Genomic DNA, 22803 nt, shown 5'->3' on the forward strand with positions numbered 1-22803 from the left:
GACACAGAGGCCTGGCGTGCTGTGATTCATGGGGTCGCAAAGAGTCGGACACGACTGATTGACTGAACTGAATTGAACTGTCTGTATACTTGATTCACTTAAACCCTTTGAAGAGATAGGTAATGTGACCAGACTTAGGAAGGCACCAGAAACTTTCAAGAGATGTTTTTATCCATTGTTGAATTCATTTGGTTGATTTGTATGTGTGAGAGTGAAAACATTTAATTCCAAATTTGTGAGAGACATTAGTCTGAAATTTCTTTTTTCTACAACATTTGTGTGAGTTTGATATAGAGCAATACTGGCCCCATCTAATTAGTTGGGAATGGTTTCTTACTCTTTCTTTTTCTTGAAGAGACTATGTCAAATTGATCTTAATTATTAAAATATTTGTTAAAATACTTTTGTCAAATATATTGGATTGATGATATCTTTTTCAAAAGTTCTATGTCACAGTTTTAATCTGAGTAATGTGTATAGGAGTATTCATATGATGTATCTAATTTTACTTCAAGTATTTTGAGATTATGTTGTTTCATGTATACATATTTTGGACTATTGTGTGTTCCTGCTGGATTGACTCTTTTTTCCTTATGTAATGCCCTTGTATTCCTTTGTCCTTAGATATTTTGTTTGCTCTAAAGTCTACTTTATCTAATATTCACATATGTGTTTATCCTTTTAATTTTCCTTTTAATTTCTTCAGGCCCTAAATTAGTTCCGCTTCTTCTAGCCAACTATAAAAGGTCCCTTTAGTGGTCTCTTCTTATTTCCAGAATAAACAGAGGAGTGGGCACAAAGAGATTAAGGTCATGTTGTCTGAACCAGAAGCCCAAAGTGTGTTTTATAACCTAGGGAAGAGATTTCATGGAGGAAAGTTGAGGAGGGAAGTGGAAAGGAGTCTACTGTAGACTGGAGATGAAAGTCATGGAGTCCCTTTCTTTAGAAGCCATCAGAATCTGAGAAAGTATTTTTTTGAGATTATATGTATATTTAGCTCTGAGTGAGTACACTTTCTGTTTCAGCAAACTGTAAGTCTTCTGTATTTTTTCATTAATTTTCTGTATAAATGCATACATATATATATAATGATATCCATACAACATTTTATTTATTCTTTAGGCGATTTCAGTTCAGTTTGGTTCAGTCACTCAGTCATGTCCGACTCTTTAGACCCCATGAACTGCAGCACGCCAGGCATCCCTGTCCATCACTAACTCTCGGAGGGCGCCAAACCCCATGTCCAATGAGTCAGTGATGCCATCCAACCATCTCATTGTCTGTCATCCCCTACTCCTCCTGCCCTCAATCTTTCCCAGCATCAGGGTCTTTTCAAATGACTCAGTTCTTCGCATCACGTGACCAAAGTATTGGAGTTTCAGCTTCAACATCAGTCCTTCCAATGTACACCCAGGACTGGTCTCCTTTAGGATGGACTGGTTGGATCTCCTTGCAGTCCAAGGGACTCTCAAAAATCTGCTCCAATACCAGAGTTCAAAAGCATCAATTCTTTGGTGCTCAACTTTCTTTATAGTCCAACTCTCACATTACATAACCACTGGAAAAACCATAACCTTGACTAGATGAACATTTTTGACAAAGCAATGTCTCTGCTTTTTAATATGCTGTCTAGGTTGGTCATAACTTTCCTTCCAAAGTGTAAGTGCCTTTTAATTACTGGCTGCAATCACCATCTGCAGTGATTTTGGAGACCAGAAAAATAAAGTCAGCACTGTTCCCACTGTTTCCCCATCTATTTGCCATGAGTTAATAGGACCGGATGCCATGATTTTAGTTTTCTGAATGTTGAACTTTAAGCCAACTTTTTCACTAGGTCATTTTTTTCAAGGCCATTGCTCTGCTTTTATTATGATTTGATATTTAAACCCTGAAAAAAAGAAATCTAGTGTAGAATTTAGATTAATAACCAGTAGATAATTTGACAGATTAACAAAAGAACTAAAGATGGTTACTTAACTGAGTTCAAAATTTTATATATGCATATGAAGAGAGTTACATATAATTTTATTCTTGGCCCCTTGGGGTATTCTGAGAACTTTGATTGAAGCTATATATAAAAGAAATTCCTTTATTATTATACTTAAATAAATGGTATAATTATGTGTGTACATTCAGAATCCATTAGTCCGGTGGCCATAAAATTGTGTGTCTGCATCCCCTGGGGAAGAAAATGTTAGCATTTCCATTTCTATTTATTTTTATCTCACTGTCATTTAGGTTATATTTTGTGTATATTTTTTAAATGTCATAATATATTAGAATGGCAATGCATATAATATTTTTACATAATATAATTAGGTCACTGACAGTGTGTTTTAAAATGGAAAATAATTTGGAGATTAGTTCTTCAGGAAACAGAAAATTATCAAAATTTGCTGCATATAATGTTACTTAATTTGGGGCAGTTTACCAAAAATTTTTTTATGAAACCAGTTCTACTGAGGTGAGGCAGAATTTTCAGAACATCCATGTTTGCATGAGTTCACATAGAGCCTCAGAGACAGAACATTTTGAAGTTGGGTAGAAGACCAACTGGATAAGGGAAATCTGGTATCTTGAATACAAAAAGGGTGTTTGCTCCCCTCAGTGTGGTCTAAGTTGTTTTTCTTTAAATCACCTCCCTTTCTTCACATTCATTCCCTAAACCCCATCCTCTGCTTTACTATTTCTTTTCCCACAGTACAGACCACCTGTTAACATACCATATAATGTACCTGGATTCATGTTTATGGCAGATTATCTGTCTTCCCCCAGCTGGAGTATCTGTTCCATGAGGGTAACTGTCTGCCTGCTTTGTTTATTGATGTAAACTAAGCACCTATAAGAGTTTCTGAGTCAAGGAGGAATTAAGTCAATGATCAGTTGGTTAAATGACCAATAGCAGAGTACTGGCAAGTCTATAGGTTTCAAAATTTTGGAATTTTGATTAGCTATTGTAAATAAGCTGTTCTGCAGTTTATGTTACAAGGTTAAGCCATGTTTCTGTTTCTTTTATCAGCAAAAACATAAACTACATATGAAGCTAAGGTTTTAGACCCAACATGATAGCTAAAGTGCACATTTGAAAAAAATATTTATATTAGTTGATTTGATTTCTTTATCCAAAATAGAATTATATTCCTTTTCAAAACTCTTCCTTACATAGGTGTGTGTACATATATGTTTATATATATAAATACACTTCCATCTAGTCAAAGCTATGGTTTTTCCAGTAGTCAGTATGGATGTGAGAGTTGGATAATAATGAAACTGGGATCAGAGGAATTGATGCTTTTGAACTGTGGTGTTGGAAAAGACTCTTGAGAGTCCTTTGGACTGCAAGGAGATCAAACCGGTCAATACTAAAGGAAATCAACCCTGAATATTCATTGAAAGGACTGATCCTGAAGATGAAGCTCCAATAATTTTTCCACCTGATGCAAAGCACTGACTCATTGGAAAAGACCCTGATACTGGGAAAGATGGATGGCGGGAGGAGAAGGAAATGGCAGAGAATGAGACAGTTGGTTGGTATCACCGACTCAATGGACATGAGTTTGAGCAAGCTCCAGGAGATGCTGGAGGACAGGGGAGCCTGATGTGCTACAGTCCATGCGGTCTCAAAGAGCTGGATATGACTGAGTGACTGAACTTAACTGAAGGTATGCATATGTGTTATGTATATAACATAATCATTATGTGATCATTATACATAGGTCACATTGACAGATAATGCTATTTTAGTTTCGGGTATCATTATATATAGATAATGTTGACATATAATGTTATTTTGGTTTCAGGTATACAGTGTAATTATTTGATACATATTGCAAAATGATCACTGCAATAAATCTGGTGAACATCTGTCACTAGAAATAGTTATAATTTTCTTCTTGTGATGAGAACTTCTAAGATCTCTTAGCAGTGTTCAAACAGGCAATAAGTATACTCCAGTTTTGACTTAGTGCAGTTAAATGAGACAAGTGGCTTTGAGTCTTAGAATCAAAGAATCATGTTGAAACAGTTGAGTTGAATCAAACTTGTCAGTGCCTACTCATATAGAGCTTTCTTGAATAATCCACCCCTGATTAAACCCACCTGGCTCCCATCACATGTGGTATGGTGTGCAGGCATAGATCGAAGTTTAAGGCTTCTGCTATCTTTTCCACTTGTCCATGCGATTCTTTCTTGACATCTTTCAGTGCTTCATCCATCTCCTGTCCTCATTATCCAAATAGGTTATAATTAATGACACAAGATATCTAAGTAGCTACACTCACAGTTGCTGCCCACTGGGCACTTTGGAAAGAGGCTGGAAGGAGTCCTTCCAGTATTAGAGTTTTACTTTCAGGGGATTAGAAACCTTTGCAGGTTGAAGAGTCCATCAATACAAATATATCTCAGGAGTGAACACTGTTTAATTATTTATTTGATTAGTGATTAGCTGACCGTCTGCTGAGAGTGAGGCAATGAAGGGTTGGTAAACAAGGGAGGATTCAGGCAAAAGGAATGAGGAAATCTTGGAGAAAGTGGACACAAGATTAAGGAGACCATTACCTCTATTTTGGTTAGGTTTCAGGTTTTGTTTAGGCTGGCTCTGTAAAGGTATGGATTGTTTCCATTTTATTTCCATTCATCCTCTATGCTTTACAATGTAAGTGTTGAAAGTGACTAGTGACTTACTGCTTGTTATCACTGGGTAGTCGTGCTTTGCTTCTGGTATTACAGACGGTCTAGCAGAGGCTCAGTAAAGTACTTATTTCTATCATTTGCTGCAGAACCTTAACATTTTTTATTGATTTCTGGTATTAAGTTGATGAAATACAGGAAAATAGAGCTCAGTTGATTCTGGATAAAACCTTAATTTATCTCCTCCCTTCTCTCTGACTTTTCATGTATTGACTCAACTAGTCCCATATTGTTGGATGCCTTTTCTGACTCTTATGTCAGCCTCATTCCTTGCATGTGGTCAAGGTCTATTTCATTATCTGTATCTCTCACATTCTTTACGTCTTTTCACTTGGCAGAGCCCTTTTAATTTTTTTTTTCATTTATTTTTATTAGTTGGAGGCTAATTACTTTACAATATTGTAGTGGTTTTTGTCATACATTGACATGAATCAGCCATGGATTTACATGTATTCCCCATCCCGATCCCCCCTCCCACCTCCCTCTCCACCAGATCGCTCTGGGTCTTTCTTGCCAGTGCACCAGGCCTGAGCACAAGACTCTCTCTTTGATTTTTAGTGTCATAATATCCCCAGCTCTTTCTGCTCTCTTTCTTATTCTCTATGAGTCCCAACAGCCACAACTCCTCAATGCACATTAAAGTTTTCTTTTCTAATTTTGGACATACTGCTCTCCTGGACTAAATGTTCTTGGTTTCCTGTTGCTTTGTAGAATAAAGACAAACTCTCCAAACTGACATATATGATTCTCCTAAATGCATAAAAATCCATACAAGTATTTCTCCTTTATAACCCTACAATATACAGTATATCTGGGAGCATAATCAGGAGAGACACAACATAAATGGTAAAAAGTGAACATTTCTTGTGTTTTTGTCAGACTTGATTATTCACTGATATCTTATAATGCTATATGTATTAATATCTCAGTTGCCTTGATCTCAGATGTTGGAATCCTTACTTCATAAGGTGATCCTAAATGAATTGACAGATATACTGTTTTCTTATTTTGGCACATCAATATCCCATCAACCTTTCAAAATTCGATCATAAACCCAACCTATTTGCATCTCTCCTATGACACACTCAGATGGCTCCTAGCTTTACCTCAATCTACTCTAGCAACGTGTTGGCATCATATCTTATTGTTCTTCACCTTAACATGCAACATAGCAATTTGTGTGTTTATATCACCCTCTCCTTCTCCACAAGTGGAGGGCCTGCTTCTGGAAAATAGAGACTTTTTCAAACCTCAGTTTAAGTCCTCACTGTATCCATGACATATGACTTACTAATCTATAAGGTCAGTGAAGTTCAAAGGTTCTTAATTTGTTTGTTTCTCTTCAGTAACCACTGCTACTATTCCATATATCATGGCCATTTCTCCAAATGTAATCTTATATGGAAATCTGTAAAAGAGAGGAAACTCAACGCTTTCTGGATGGCAAGGGAGTGATCGTTAAATCCTGCCCAAATATCCCTTCTTGGCTATTCCTGACTGACTATTCCTGAATATCTACGGCTCTGTTCAATATTGTCTGAAATCTACAGAATTCACTTTATATGTCACTGTCAAATAAGGAGAGCATTCTCAATGTCAGCACCCCTGTTCTGGATGTAAAGTCCTAAATTCATGCTTGAAATAAATTTTATAAGAGACAAATACATGAAGATATGTGTGGTCTATTGGTGAGTGTATGTTTCCTCCAATTACATTGTCCTCCTTATTGCCAAATGTTCCCTCAAATAACTACCATCCTCTCTGCTGGAAATATCTAGACATTGAAGGAAAGAAACTTAAGCCAGTAACACAAAAGAATTAGATGTTTTGGGCAGTAAATGACTAAGAAAGTGCTGACACGGTTTTTTTATGATCTTTTAACTCTTAGAAGAAGAAAGTGAAAAAAGAAGAAAACTGAAACTTTACATGCATGAAGGAGGCAAAAGAGGGTTTGATAGATTGCTTTGGGGTAGAGTATTTTGTCATGTTCTGAATGGCTTCAGTCATCCCAGGTAGAGACAGGGACAGAACTCAGGAAGAATAACCCTGACTATGAGGGAAGAGATTGGTTTTTCTGGACAGTGTTCCTCTTTGTGGGTGAAAGGTGTCTTTGCCTAAAAGAAGATAATTTGGCTGGATTCTGCCATGAAGCATTGCCAGGCTTTGTTCACCTCTAGAACTATGGCCTTAGTAAAAACAAAAGAATACTCCTAATATAAAGGAGAATTTAAGAAAAAGGAGGAGAAAAGAGAAAATGGAAATAAAAGGGAATATGAGATATTTGCTCTTACAATATATGTGTGTGTGTGTGTGTGTGTGTGTGTGTGTGTGTGTGTGTATTTGAGTCCTTAAAAGTAAAGTGTTCTAACATCTTTTCATCCTTCACTACCCAAGTCCTTGACTCACTTTCCTTTTGCTGCTTTTCCTTCCTTCTGCCTTTCTCTTCCTTCTCTCTTATTCATCCCCCTTTCCTTCTATCTTTTGATTTCCCATTTTTTGCTTACTAGAAATTATGGCTAAATCCCTAAAGATGCTGCACAACCAGCCCAGCAACATCACTGACTTCTTGGGAGAGCCAGTCAAGAGACTGGCCCTCATCCCAGGTTGTCTGGAGGCTGTTGAACAAGCTGAGCAACCCTAATCTAGTCACACTGCTCCAGTCCCAGTAGAGACTCAGTTTATTTGGAGGATTTTATAATTCTGGGACCTACTAGGGCATGTTTGTAAGGCTGAATAATTATTGCCTAGGATTGTTACTCTAAAAGGAAGAGAGAATGGTATCTCTCTACTCAGATAAATGTGTTTTGAATCCAGTGTTCTGATCTCCTTGGTGTCTATGTGAGCAGTTGGACAACTGTTCAGGGGCCCCAGGTGGTGACAGATGCACACGTGTATTTTTGCGATTCAATTGTTCAGAGTGTGTGTGATACATGGGTTTCCTGTGGGTCAGCTAGTAGGCAGCTGACTGTGGGCTACTGAATTTTCTCCAGATGGTGCTTGCAGAGTGAAGGAAACAGAGAGGCTGTGGTGATGACTGCAGGTGGTGAGCTGTGGGTACCAGAACATTTCCCCTGAAAAAAGGAATCTATGGCTTTGGGGATCCCCAACTTGTGCAGATCCTAAATAATCACAGAGACACCCCTCAAGAGAAACACTTATCAGTCAGAGGGAACTTCAGATCAGTCTGTCTGGACCAAGAGAAGGCTACAACAGCACCATGTAAGTCAGTGATGCCAGAACTTTCCCATCTCATTACCATCTACCCTGTTCCAACATGGCCCAAGGAATGAAGATCCAGAGAGGGATAGAGAAGGAACCTTGCAGAAACGGACACATCAATGCTTCCTGGAAGGTCCCCTGGGCCTCAGCAGGGGAGAGGGAAACATTGAATAGGCTGATTGTGAGATGGAGTTGACACTTGACTGACCTGGCCTTGTGAAACCCAGAGTGACAGAATGTATAGAATGGTTGCGAGGTGATGCAGAAAATGAGAATGCAGTGGAGTGTGGGTGAAGACAGCCACTGGAGGAGGATGGAGCCAGTTCATGTTGTATCTGCAATGGTCTCATAATTTGTGTCCCAGAAATTTCATATGATGAAATCCTGACTGCCATGGTTATGGCATCCATAGGCAGCGACTGTGTGAGGTGATGGAGTTATGAGGATTGAGCCTCCTCAATGAGATGAGTGCTTTTATATATAAGAGACACACAGAGCTCCCGAGTCCTTCCCCCCGTTTGAGGATACAATAAGAAGTGTGTGACCAGAAAGGACCTGCGTGACCATGCTGTGGAAATCCATTTCCAATGTTTATAAGTCTGTGATATTTTGTTATAGCAACCCACAAGGGCTAAGACAGCATCCTAACAATCTTTAGACAGTTCAGTATACCTCATGCTATTTGTACAAATGTGTGAAGCACTGATCCTGTCTGGTGTAACTCTGTGACAGTGGGCTGACTGTTCGCAGCTGGCTTTAACAAAGAATCCTGAGGATTCAGTCTTCTTGGTCACATGACCAGAACCATGAACAATTGTCTAATTCTTTGATTCTAATAACTTGACCCAGAATAATTTTCTGTGATTCTTACATAATCTCTTAATGATCTTCTTTTTAATGCCAGCTTCTGCTATTTGTGACTAATTTTAATAGGAGCTTCATTCTCCCAATTGTAGGGGTGAATTTTCTTTTGATTTTTTATTAAATGAAAATAAGAAATATTAGCAAATTACCCTCTTAGATTTTGGCATCTCTACAGAGTCTCTATTTATTTTTTTTCAAGAGGAGACCAATTTCACAGATCATGCATGGAAAAGCTGTAAATTTCAAAGAAGCTTGCTATGGGATAGATCATTAGGACCATCTGAGAGTTGGATCGGATGGATGCGGATTTAGCACTCGTCGCTGATTCGGCATGCCAGGATCTTGGTGTACATGTCAACTTTACGGGAATCCCTGCTCAGGCACTTGAACAGGTTATAAAATGCCAAATGACGTATATCTTCATTGCTGGACACCAGGGATGAGAGTTCTTGCCAGTATATGAGATCCTTGGCCAACTTCAACCTGACTGGAACAACAATCTGAATACCAAAAAAGAAATGACTTCTTATGTGTTTTCTTAGTATTTGCTTATCTTTGTCCCTTTTAAATATCAAATTAAGATTTAGGGAACACATATGAATATAAAACTCTCTAGATATGGATTTAGGAGCCAGCCTATGAGAAAACATTCAGAAATCTAAAAAGTAGAAACATAACTCAAGTTTAGTTTTAACTTTTTCTTTTCTTCCTTCCCACTCTCATCCTTTGATTTGAGGAGAACAGAGAAAGAAGACAAGTGGACTTCAAGAGCAGATGTCCTGGGATACTTTGAGGAAAATGCTGAGCTTGGAAATTGTGTTCTCTAGTTCTCTTACTGTTGAAAATATTTCAACCACCTGTGCCCAGGAAGAGGTGAGTTTTTGGTGGAATTGTGTGCAATACAGGGAAGGATGCACATGTCAAAAATTGCAGTGAAATTCTGATTCCTTTACAGTAGAATATATCACTATGAATGACTAGGCTCCTGCTTTATGTAGTAGCAGTCTAGCATTTAGAAGCCATGAATCTTTTTCCTACAAAATGAGATATTTCAAATCTCCTTATGCATTACAGAGTCATCAATAAAGCAAGTAAGCCCTCTGCAGGATGCTCACCTGGCTGAATCGCCTCTCTATGATTGTTTGAAGTCTGTGTAATTTTTTAAAATTCTCTCTGGCATTTGAAAGGATAGTATCTGAGAGATTTTTCCCAAACTGCAGGTCATGGACTAGATCATACAGAGCATCTCTCCAGAGGTACTGTAACATGAGTATCCACTTAGTAAGGTCTTCATTCTAAGCAAACATAAGAAACAGTCTCATGAAAATAATCATAATTCAGTGGTTTTGGTAACATGTGATCTTTGCTCAGAGTAGCTTACCTAGAAGACTTTTGGTTATTCCTATGTGTATGCAGAGATTTTTGAAGGTAGTAAAAGTTGCAAAATTATAAAATGTAAGCTATTAGTTCACACTTCGCTGATTTATTGAAAATCTGGTTTATTTTAGGAATTAACTCTTCTGATGAGTTCTAATTTACACCATGAATTTTCTTTTTTTCCTCTGAATTTCTACCACTCACTCAGTGAGGTTTTGTTTTGTTTTGTTTTGTTTTTTGGTAGACTGTGGGCCATTGATAAGAGGCTTCTTGGCATTACCTTCCATTTTCATTATTTTATTTATTTATTTATTATGTTTTTTCCCATTTATTTTTATTAGTTTTACTGGTGCACTGGGAACACTCAGTGAGTTCTTTTATGTTTGTATATTTGTGTGAGAGAAATCTAAGTATTTTATGACAAGTCAGTATGTCCCTGCAGTACCTGACCCAGGAAGGAGGCATTCTACCTGTGTCCACATCATTGTCACCCAGTGATTCCTTCATATTAATGAATCAGATGAGTCATTCGTATTGATTTTTGATTGGAAATTTGTTTTATGATATTACAACAAAGAGACAGTGAAGAAGACATGACATTCCTAAACAGGCTTTCTTTCCGTAGTTGAACCCAACACCAGCCCCCATGCTGGTATCAGAAGAGTCTGTCTTGTTGACATGTGTCCGGGCAGAAAATGGCACAGCGTTGTCTTTAGTAACAGCATCCGTGGGATTCACAATGGAGGGTTTTCCCCCCAACTTCACTACTAGTATTAGAATTGAGCATGAAAATCCGGGGGGCTGAAGATCTCTAGTTAATATGCTTGATTTCTTTATAGCCATGAACTGTTTTAGTGGAAAAGAACAGAGAACTCAGTAGGATGAAATATAGTAATGCACATAAAGTGCTTAGTAAAATGTATGGCCATGTAGTAACTCTCAAATAAACTTTAAATTCAAGCTTACTGAAAAATCCCTACTCTTCCTCCTTTTTGATCTTTTCCTTTACTTGGTCATCCTCATTATTACTGACTTTAACAGAGGAAAAGAATTCTGGTATCATTAAGAAAGTTGTAGAGAGAAAAGATAGTATTTTAACAGGGGATGCATGTGAAAATATTTAAAATAATGTTAGGACGAAGGAAAATGCAGGAAATCAGAAAGGAGAGATTATAACGGTGAAAATTTGGAGCTGCCAGTAATCATTGAGGCTTGATATGTAAACTGTGTTGTCCTCAGAACAAGAGCAGTTGTTGTGGTCATGAGAAGCAAAGCAATGTTACATAGGCCACTGTGGGGGAAACTTACAAATTAAAAATAAAAGGTGACAGAGGAGTTGTTGAGAATGATGAATGAAGGAGGTGTCAGAGAAATAGAAGCAGAATCAGGAGAGCCTTGAAAGGCATTCACACTGACTTGAGTGGTGCAGTATAGGACTCCCACGTACAAGTCACTAGTAACAGTGAGTACTCAAAACTGGAGTGTGTTTCTGATATATTCATAAATTTTGCAATCTTATATTTTACAATGGAAGTTCCCATTCATTTCGTGTTTTTGTACAGTATAACAGCTGCAATCCTGTGTCTAATGCATTGCTTAAACTAAACTTGTCTGCAGAGACAATTTATAGGTCTGTTATTTGTTTTGCTACTACAGCTCTTTAGTCATCCCTTGATTTGCTCATTCTTCATCAAGTGCATAATATAATTTCTCTTCAACTGCTTACAGTTCCTCCACCATTTTCTGCATGTACAGTTACCATTACCTCTAATAATCAGAAGCCTGGTAAGCTATTTACTGTCTCATTTGATCTGGTGAAAAACCCAGGTGAAAGACTCACATTCATCTGTTGGGCTTTTTCTCTTTCTTCAGGAGCATGGAGGGGATTGGTGTGGCAGTCACTGGTGGCATTGATATACTCAGGTTTACTCTGGGAATACTTTTTATCCTGAAAGTGATCAGGCAACTAGTTAGGGTAGTTGGGCATTCAATAGATGAACCCATTACAAGAACTTTAACATGTTTGATAGGCATGTAATTTTTTAACTGGGGGGAGAAGGCATCACAAAATTTGAAAGTCACTCTTTTCCTACTTTTTCTATATATTCTCTCTATAAAAATGATTTTACATCTAACATTTCTAAGTTCAAACTATTCCTTTCTCTATTTTATCACTATATATATATATTTTTTTTTTTTTATTTTTTAGTATTTGAACCAAATATAGTACTTTTGTACCAATACTTGGTGCCTCCCAGGTGACGGTAGTGGTAAAAAGCATTCCTGGCAGTTCAGGAGATAAAAGAAGACTCAGGTTTTATCCCTGGTGAGGAGCATCCCTTGGGAGAGGGTACAGCAGCACATTCCTGGACTCTTGCCTGGCGAATCCTATGGACAGAGGAGCCGTTGGGCTATAGTCAGTAGGGTTGCAAAGAGTTGGACACAACTGATGTGACTCAGAATGCATGCATGCACCTATATTTAACCATTTAATCTCTTGTGTACTGTGGTTAGACCAATGTATTACCTTATAAGGAATAATAGGAGTAATGACTCTGACTTTTCTCTGAACCCACTCACTAAAAAGCTTAGTGTTCATCCCAGGTTCAGAATACAATGTTGTTTATGGTGACAAAATGATATGTCAGGAAAACATGGCATAAAGTTATAGGAAATACTAAGCAATGGACTGAGAATAATAAGAATAGAAAAATCTAACTAACACTTTGATAGAGAAAAACTAATCTTACAGCACAATTTATGAACATTTGAATACATTACTTGGAAGATTTGGACAAAAATGGACAGTCAAAAATGGAGGATGACCGCTACAATATTGTAAAGTAATTAGCCTCCAACTAATAAAAATAAATGGAAAAAATAAAAAAAATTAAAAAAGGGAAAAATAAAAATGGAAGTATTCGGAAAAAAAAAATAGAGGATGAAACAATAACTAGTGTTTACAAAAAAGTACGTGAATTTGATAGAAACCTTTAGCACTGCCTTTTATTAGCTGTCTGCTGTATTCTGTGCTCCTTGATTGACATAAAAGAATTAACATACAACTTTCAAATACCTTCATCAGAAAGAGAATAATTGTTTCCAATTGTAAACTCCCCTTCTATTGTAGCTCAAAACCTATTCACTGCAAATCTTAAAACAATAATTTTTAGCATTAAAAAAACTACCAGTATTCGTTTTTCTGACAGGGATCCAGCTTTTTTAAACGTTTTCCCTCCACCCAGTTCACTGCAGAGCAGTTCTCATTTATTGGCTATTTACTATGAGCCTGGAGAAGAAAGCCTAGAGAGACCCTGGAGGACCAGAAAATCATCATTCTTCCTTTTCCCCAATCCCACCTAAAAGTGCTTTAGTCAGGTAGTATTATGGACTGAATGGGTATTCTTCAAATTCATGTGTTAGAGCCTGAACTGCCAAAGTACTGTGTTTTGAAAAGGGTTCTGACTTTTTGGCACGCCATGGTCTATAGCCCACCAGAATCCTCTGTCCATGGGATTTCTCAGGCAAGAATACTGGAGTGGCTTGCCGTTCCCTCCTCCAGGGAATCTTCCAGACCCAGGGATAGAACCCAGGTCTCTCCCATTGAAGGCAGATTCTTTACCTTCTGAGCCACCAGCAAAGCCCATTAAGGTTAAATGAGCTCTTAGGATACAACACTCATCCAATAGGTTTAGTGTCTCCATGAAGCGAAACACCAGATAATTTTCTTTTCTGTCTCTGTGTCTGTGTGTCCTTTCCTCTGTCTGTCTGCCCCACTCCCCACCCTGTGTGAGGACGCACGGAGAAGCCATCCTGGGAAGAAAGAGTTCTTACCAGAACCTCACCTTGATGGTGCCCAGATCTGGGATCTACCCCCAGAAATGTGAGGAAATAAATTTCTGGTGTTTATTCCACTGAGTCTAAAGTATTCCTTTATGGCATTCCTAGCTGATAAATACAAAATCATTTATTTTGGAAATTTAAAAAAGAAAATGAATGAAAGGAAATTGACACAATTGTTGAACTTCTTAGGAAACTTTGAGATTTCACAAAACTGGTCCTTTCTTCGATTTCCACATCTAATGGGCTGACAGCGTCTTTAACCTAGAGAGTGTTTTATTTGAAGTTTGGTTGACGCAGCCCTCTTGTTGAAAGGACAGTATGGCCCAGTCACTTACACCACGGTCCTTCTGGGAGCCTGGAGGTCAACAGTCCATGGGGTTGCAAGTGTCAGACATGATTAGCAACTAAACCACCACCACCACAGTACTTACAAACTCATTGAACATTATTGTGGAAAGGTTATGCATGTCGTGGGACAGCCTGGAGGCACGACTAAAGGTTTTTTTAAGGAACTTCAAGGGGACACCAAACACGTCAGGACCGCAGGACGGGCATAAATTGTCTTGGCACAGGAGCACATTTGACATGACCAGCAGCAGGAGCAGGCAGGACACTGCTAAAATAAAAACATGAACCATTCTGAGATGATAAGGTCACCTGAGGTTATCAAATTCATCCTGTGGAGGGAAGCCTTCTCTTTCCCTGTTGCTCTGAGCAGGAGTTGGTGCTGTAGTAGCTGGGGTGGGGAAGAAGGAGAGCCTTCTGTGTGAATTTAGATGGATGATGATATTTGCACAGGCAGATAATTGGAGAAGTAAGTTACTCCCTGCATTTTTGTATTGCTCCCTGAAGTGCTTCTGTGGTCTGCAAACATTTGCAACTTAATTCTGAGCAGTAGTCTTTAGGCCATTATTTTAAGACACTTTAATGTGGGGACTCTGCAGACTCTGACCAGCGTGGTCCTCTAGGAGTTTTCAATTTTTTCACTCTACATTGACTAGTGCTTGAATTTTAGACACTGAAATGACAAGAAGTGTACAGTTGATCTGTGTGGTTTACCATCACTCTGGGGTAAGAGTAAACACATGACTGACTGATCGCCACTATTGAGTACAGAGAGAATACTAAGAGAAAAAGGATACTGTACCTTGGATCTGCTAACTCACCTTCATAACCACATGCATGTCTTTGATATTTTGCAAAAAGCTTTAAAACATCCTAAAAGTTGTGTTTCACAGTAACCCTGTGAGATAGTGTTCATCTTCACTGTGTTCATCAAGTTAATTTAAGGAAGATGCAATGTCTTGGAGAGGGCAAATAATTTTCCCTGGTCCCGTTATTAGCAGATGGAGGTGAGTGGGCACCAATACAGTCATCTGTTCACTTCCTGATGTCACATCAAACATGCCTGTGGGCTCTCGGTCTGCATGTGTGTAACCAGGACCACATCAGAAGCTGTGATGTCTCAGCTTAAAGCAAAAAAATCTTGTCTTTTACTGCCGAACAAAAGTGACCCTAGAGCATTGGTTTCATCCACTGGTTATGCTCTGTCTATAAAACACTCACTGTTAAAGTCTTTGACAGTTATCAGTGTGGGGGCCTGGTTCTCCCGGCTAGATGTTCTTCTAGGCAACGTGACAGCTCTTCTACTTTTATGCATCCTTAATCTTCTCATTAGGTTTGTTTCTTCAAGACAATGACAGGTAAATCTCCAGATGGTCATCCAAGAATCTTACCTGCTCATCACCCAGGACCCCGTCACTGGCTCTGCGGACATGCCTGGCCTTTCCTGACTGTGCTGTTTCAGGGAGAAAATCCATCTGTCTGATCGGGAGCACATCCTGAAAACCATGGGGCTGAGTTTTCGAACCATCTCCAAACATCTCCTCTTTGATAGGAGAACTAGACCTTCATGCTTCAATGATTTACTGTAATTTTTCAGAAATTATTCCGGGCCCTACCTTTGGCCAACAGAAGCATAAAATCATAGACACTTGTAAGCATGATTTTAATATTACTTTTCCTGTCTGTCCTTTGTCAGTAAGCAGAATTTAAGATGGAGTGAGCAAGAATTGTGTCTGGACAAGAGAATTTGATAAAACAGACATTTTCATCCTGAATGAGATCTGAAAATGATTCTTTCTCCAATTTACCAGAAGAGTGATAATTTAATGAAGGATAAGATATCAGCATTTACTAGGTTTTCTCTGCTCTTAGTTAGTTTAAAGGGGCATGGTACCTAAGAATAAAATGGTTATTTAAAATTAGGTGGTGAAAATCAAAGAACTGGTTCTTAAAAAGAAGACATATAAGTTGGAGAAATTTGGGATTATCTCTCTCACCAACTAAAGAGACTTTTGTGACAGGCAAGGAGAATAATAGCTTGTATAATATAGACGTATTTGTCTGCATATATTTCTGTGCATGTATACATGTGCTATGAATAAATATATGCTTAATTCCTACATGGAACTTTGGACCTTATAAAATTCAATTTTATAAGAGGCAGTAAATATAAAAGAATACCCTAATTCCTAATGTAATTGGTCATTTGTTGGTAGATGACAAAATATATGATTTTTTTTTCTGTTAAAGTGTTATTTGTGTGTTTCCTTTGATAGCACATATGTTAAAAAACTGGAATAATACTGAGAAGATTAGCATGGTCCCTGCCCAAGGAAGACACACAAATTTGTGAAAACTTCATATTTTTTCTCTAACAAATTTGAAGGGTGCAATGGGAAGGAAGGTGGGAAAGAGATTCAAGAGCGAGGGGACATAGGTATCCCTATGGCTGATTCATGTTGATGTTTGGCCGAAAGTAGTAGAGTATTGTAAAGCAATTACCCTTCAAATAAAGATCAATAAATTTAATTATTAAACCTGTTATTGGGGATCATATAACAGGTTCAGATATTCATTGTATGACTAAAGAAGATATGACTGGAAACTGAAGGTGTAAATTATCATTGGTTAGTGATTCATTAATTTTATAGTTGAATGAGAAAAGTAAGCTAACAAACACTACTGTCTGTGACTCAGTGTCACAGCAAGCTATAATCCTTGTCTGCGTTCGCGTTTAGGTGGTATAGTGCCCAGACTTTGAAACTGAGGCTGTTCCCAGAAGTGCACAGTCATGAGTTCTCTTCAGGGTTTCTGTTCCTGATGCTGGAGGCTTCTGTTCACTGGTCCACTAAGTCCGAAACTTTCTCTCCTGAGCATTCTCTGGTTCTGTCATGTGCACAAGTCTTTGTATTTTGGCTGTCTAATTTGATTCTCTTATTCTTTTGATCAGACTACCAAGTCTCTTTACGATTTACTTTCAGACCTTTTTGGACTTTGATTTTTCTGATGCTCATTAGTGTATTTGCTTCCATGTCTACCTCTCTGAGTAGTTCTCAGTATCTACATATACGATACCCTATTTGCTTACAGTCTGGATTTTAGCGTTCAGCATCAGCATATTTTTATGAGCTTCGTTTTCCTTCTGGTGATGTTTCTGGTATACAGCTTAAGCTGGTTGGCTCCCATCTGGCTTGTTCGTGTTGTCTCCAAAAAACTATGCTTTCTTTCTAGGCAATACTGTCCCTTTCATTTGATACCATTGCTAATTTTCAGTGATTTTAGTTCTTGCTTCATAAGCTTTGTCTTTCTCAATTTACTGTATCTTGAGTGCCATGTGTCTCTATGTTGATATTACTATTTTATTTTATTTTGTTAATTTTAATTGGAGGCTAATTACCTTATAATATTGTATTGGTTTTGCAATATATTGACAGGAATTCGCCATAGGTGTACATGTGTTCCCCATCCTGAACCCCCTTCCCATCTCCCTCCCCATCCCATCTCCCTCCCCATCCCATCCTTCTGGGTCATCCCATTGCACCAGCCCCGAGCACCCTGGACAGTTCATCGAAACTTGACTGGCGATTCGTGTCACATGTGATAATATACATGTTTCAATGTCATTCGCCCAAGTCAGCCCGCCCTCGCTCTTTCCCACAGAATCCAAAAGACTTCTATACATCTGTGTGTCTTTTGCTGTCTCACATACAGGTTTATCCTTAACATCTTTCTAAAAAGTCCATATATATATATATATGTTAGTATGCTGTATTGGTGTTTTTCTTTCTGGCTTACTTCACTCTGTATAATAGACTCCAGTTTTATCCACCTCATTAGAACTGATTCAAATCTATTGTTTTCAATGGCTGAGTAATATTCCATTGTGTATATGCACCACAGCTCTCTCGTCCATTCGTCTGCTGATGGGCATCTAGGTTGCTTCCATGTCCTGCCTATTATAAACAGTGTTGCAATGAACATTGGGTACACATGTCTCTTTCAATTCTGGTGTCCTCGGTGTTTATGCCCAGCAGTGGGATTGCTTGGTCATCTGGCAGTTCTATTTCCATTGTTTTAAGGAATCTCCACCCTGTTTTCCATAGTGGCTGTAATACTATTTTAAATAAATATCAACCTAGTATACCAGAGAATTAAGCGGAATAAAATTACATAGTATTGGTGATAATACAGTCTCCCAAGTTATAATCCAGTAATGCTCCCAGTTTTAAATGACTTTCTCCCCATGTATTATTGAGGTCCCCTACTCACTGCTTACTAGGCGTTTCAATTTTGAAATAGAATGTAGAAAACAATGGAGTGGAAAATTCTGAAAATCACTTTGGATTTTAGATGCCTCAAGATTAAGTATGTAATGATTAGGTTTTTATAGTTAGTAGGGCTATTTTCTGGGCACAGACAGCTCAGTGTAGGGTGATGGCTATTGAGTGAAGGATGTATACTGTGAACTTCAATCACCAGACAGGTGATTGGAAATAAAGAAAAGGAATGCCAGGAAGACAGAGGCTTCTGTTTTGGAAGGTATAACTTAAAGTGTCTCTCATCTACAGTCTGATCTTCATATTTTTCAAAACACTTACTCTTCCTTTGCTCCTTTAAATATTTGAGTTGTTTGATTTTTTTTTCTACTGAGTTGCATGAATCTCTTATATAAACTTGATATGAAACCCTTACCAAATATGTGATTTGCAAATATATTTCTTCTCATTCCATACGTCACCATTTAATTTCATATATGGCTTCTTTTGCTATGCAGAAGGATTTGAGTTTGATGTTGTCTCACTCTTATTTTTCCAGCTCTTGCCATTGCTTTTGATGATTGACATGTTTGAGCTGCTTGTATTTTGGAAAGTGATCTTTTATCAGTTGTTTTATTTGCTATTATCATCTCCCATTCTTACCAAAAGACACAGACTGGATGAATGGATTAAAAACAAGACCCATGTATATGCAATCTACAAGAGATCCACTTCAGTCCTAGAGATACAAACAGACTGAAAGTGAGAGGATGGAAATAGATATTCCATGCAAATGGAAATCAAAAGAAAACTGGATTGGCAATTCTCATATCAGAAAAAATAGACCTTAAATAAAACTATTATAAGAGATAAAGAAGGACACTACCAAATGATCAACGGTCAGTCCAAGAAAAGCACAAAACAATTTTAAATATTTATGTAGCCAACATAGGAGCACCTCAGTACATAAGATAAACACTAACTGACACAAAAGGGGAAATTGACAGTATCACAGTAATAGCAGGGCATGTCAACACCGCACCTATACCAATGGGGCAGATAAGTAAAACAGAAAATTAATAAGAAAACATAAGTCTAAAAGGAAATATTAAAGCAAACAGACCTAATTGATATCTTCAGCACATTCCATCCAAACGCAGAATACACTTTCTTCTCAAGTGCACATGGAATATTTTCCTCATCTTGGGTCACATATCAAACCTCAGTAACTTTAAGGAAATTGAAATTATATCAAGCATTTTCTCTGACCTCAACACTATGAGACTAAATATAGATTAAAGTAAAAAGAAACTTTAAAGAAAACAAACACATGGAGATTCAACAACACATTTATTAATAATAAACAGGTTACTGAAATAATAAGGGAAATCAAAACATTCCTAGAAACAAAGAAAAATGAAAACATGATGATTTAAAACCTATAGGATGCAACAAGAGCAGTTCTAAGAGGGAAATTTATAGTAATACAAATCCTACCTCAAGAAACACATTGAATAGACAACCTAACTTCACATATCTTTAACTCTTTTAAAATTTCTCTTATCAATATCTTAAAGGTTTTGTATAAAATCTTTCAACACCTTGCTTAAGTTTATTTCTAAGTGTTTTATCTTTTATTGATGCAATAGTAAATGGGCTTGTTTTCTTTATTCAATATCTGATAGTTTGTTGTTGATTTATATGTAGGCAACAGAGTTTTGTATATTGGAATATAGTAAACACAATGTATGCTACATCTTTAAAGAATAGACATTTTCCCACAAATAAGACATATAGATGGTCAAGAGATATATGACAAGATGTTCAGCTTTGCTAATAATCAAAGGAAATGGAGATCAAAAGCACAAGAGATATCACCTCTTACCTGTTTGAACGGCTAGTACCAAAAATGTAAGAATTGGCAAATCCTGTATAGGATTGAGGAAAAAGGAGTGCTTATGCACTGTTGGTAGGGATGCATACCAGTGCAACTCCCATGGGAAAGTACTGTGGAGGTTCCTCCAGAAATTTAAAAGAGAACTATTATGTGATCCATTATCCCACTACTGGATATAGAGTCAAAGGAAGTGAAATAATTGTCTCAGAGATCTGTATTCCCATGTTCATTGCAGCATTATTCACAGTATCTTGGTATGGGAACAAGCTGAGTATCTTTCAACATGTGAGTGGATTAAAAGAATGTGATGTGACACATATAGGTAAATATTATTTAGCCATTAGAAAAAGAAAGAAATCCTTCCATTTATGGCAACATGGATGAAATTGGAAGACATTATACTAGATAAACTAAGTCAGACTAAGAAAAATACAACATGATTTCAATTATAAGGAATCTCAAAAAACAATAATCTCTGTGAGAGTGGACATAATCGAGTGGCATAGCGCCAGAACGTACATGACTTTCAGTAAGCTCTGGGTGTCAGGGATGGACAGGGAAGCCTGACATGCCACATTCCATGGGGTCACAAAGATTCGGACATGACTGAATGACTGACTCAACTGAAGACAATGGAACTTACCTGTGTTCTCCTCAAGAAGCAAAATTTAAACAGGTGCGATGATGGCAATGTTACTTTATAGAAAGGGAAACTCGTTTCTAATACATTCACAAATGGGGATGGACAAGATGATGGATGGGTAGGTGGGAGTGGGGTACACCTCTCTCCACGATGCATTAAGAAAGTCTAAAGACACAGCAATTCTCACTGAAGACCAGGTGAATATGGCAGGACTCCCTGACTACTGAGAAGGAATATCTGGATCCACACAGAACTCGGTAGGACAAAGGAAAGGAGGGATGAGGATGAAGGGGAAAGAAGGAGGAGAGCATGTGGGACCAGTCTGCACCTGGGGCTGAGGGAGCTAAAGCGCAGAGGAGAGATCCCCACATCCATGGCCGTCCACTGGAATGGGGGAGTCATTTGAAGCTGTTGGGGAGTGAACTAACTAACCTGTGACCGTCTGAAAGGAGTGAGAACCACATAGACAAGCCATGCTGCTGCCTTTCATACCTCGGACAGGGTTGTAAGTCCACTGGTGTCCACGGAAGCTGGGAGCTGGAGCCATGGGGATTGCAGAATGATCCCAGGGTGAGGACTCCTGTTGACCTTGGGGAGTCAGCCGGACGGGATGGGATGGAGGAAATCTGCTGCATCGAATGCTTCTTAAGGAAAGCCACGAGACCATAAAAGTAGGGTTCAACTGCCTGTGGAGTAGAGCTATCTTTTTCTCCATGGTGGTACCTGTACGTTGAGCAATAGAGAAGACTTCAGTGAGGGTGGTCCTTGAGTGCCTGATGCACTAAACAATGGAGAATTTTGAATGTCTATATACCATACCCTACCCTATTATCTGTCTAAATTGTGGTTTTTAGAATCGTAATTTTTTTATTAACTTAAATTTCTTCTGGTAGATTTTCTGGTTTATAAATTAAGTAAATTCCTCACATCCGGCTCGTTCTTGGTATTTCAAGAAACTTTGAGAACCTTCCTTCCTCTCAAGGCTATACTGTCCTTTACTTTACTACCATTGCGTATATCCCGTTCTTTCACTTTTTGCCTAAATATTCTATGTCTTTCTCTATTCACTATCACTTTGGTAGTATGTGTCCCTATGTTGCTTTTAATATTTATAATAAATTATTAGCCCAATGCAGTAGAGAATCAAAAGGACTACAGGTTCAACACTAGTAGCAAATTACCCCCAAATTATAATCCATTAATGCTCCCATTTGAAACTGATTTTCAATCAATATATTAGTGACGTCTCTTAACTCATTTCCCCTACTAGTTGCCACAAATTTGAAATGAAATATAGAAAACAATGGAGTGGTAAACTCTGGAAATTACCTTCCTTTTGATATGCCTCATTAGTAAGTATGCAAATATTAGTTTTGGGGTATTTTTTTGTATGTTTGTTTTTTTCCCCCAGTGTGGCTATTCTTAGTACATATTATAGCTCACTGTGGGGTTACTTCTATTGACTGAATAATGTACACTGTGGACTGTAATTGTCAAACAAGCGAATGGAGATGAAGAAAGTAATGCCAGGAAGGCACAGGCTTTTGTTGTTCTATAAGGAAAACCTTGCTGTGTCTCTCATCTACAGTCTAATCTTCAGATTTATTGAAACTCTCACTTTTCTTATGCTCCATTAGAAATTTGGATTATTTGGTGTTTTTTGCCCTTGA

At 38.0% G+C, this 22803-nt stretch overlaps 2 protein-coding genes and 1 non-coding gene across 3 annotated transcripts in view; 1 reads left to right on the forward strand and 2 right to left on the reverse strand.

Moving 5' to 3' along the window:
- The window catches only part of LOC136151237 (placental prolactin-related protein 3-like), a 30548-nt gene extending 26334 nt beyond the window's left edge, over positions 1-4214 (reverse strand). Inside the window, exon 1 of the mRNA XM_065912182.1 lies at positions 4099-4214. Within this exon, the coding sequence (XP_065768254.1) occupies positions 4099-4214 (116 nt within the window). The remainder of the gene's footprint in view (positions 1-4098) is intronic.
- Positions 4215-9080: 4866 nt separating this feature from the next.
- On the reverse strand, positions 9081-21800 carry LOC136151463 (placental prolactin-related protein 3-like). The gene is made up of 5 exons (XM_065912607.1): positions 21626-21800; positions 14424-14605; positions 11990-12097; positions 9888-10067; positions 9081-9272 (listed from the first exon to the last, which is right to left on the reverse strand). The coding sequence occupies exons 1-5, from the start codon at positions 21798-21800 to the stop codon at positions 9081-9083; spliced, it is 837 nt and encodes a 278-aa protein (XP_065768679.1).
- Positions 16598-16706, forward strand: LOC136151983 (U6 spliceosomal RNA). Its single transcript, XR_010660145.1, has one exon. It is a non-coding gene; the product is annotated as a U6 spliceosomal RNA (small nuclear RNA).
- Positions 21801-22803: the final 1003 nt, after the last annotated feature.

This window comes from Muntiacus reevesi, chromosome 20, assembly GCF_963930625.1.
Source record: "Muntiacus reevesi chromosome 20, mMunRee1.1, whole genome shotgun sequence".
Classification (NCBI taxonomy): Eukaryota; Metazoa; Chordata; class Mammalia; order Artiodactyla; family Cervidae; genus Muntiacus; species Muntiacus reevesi.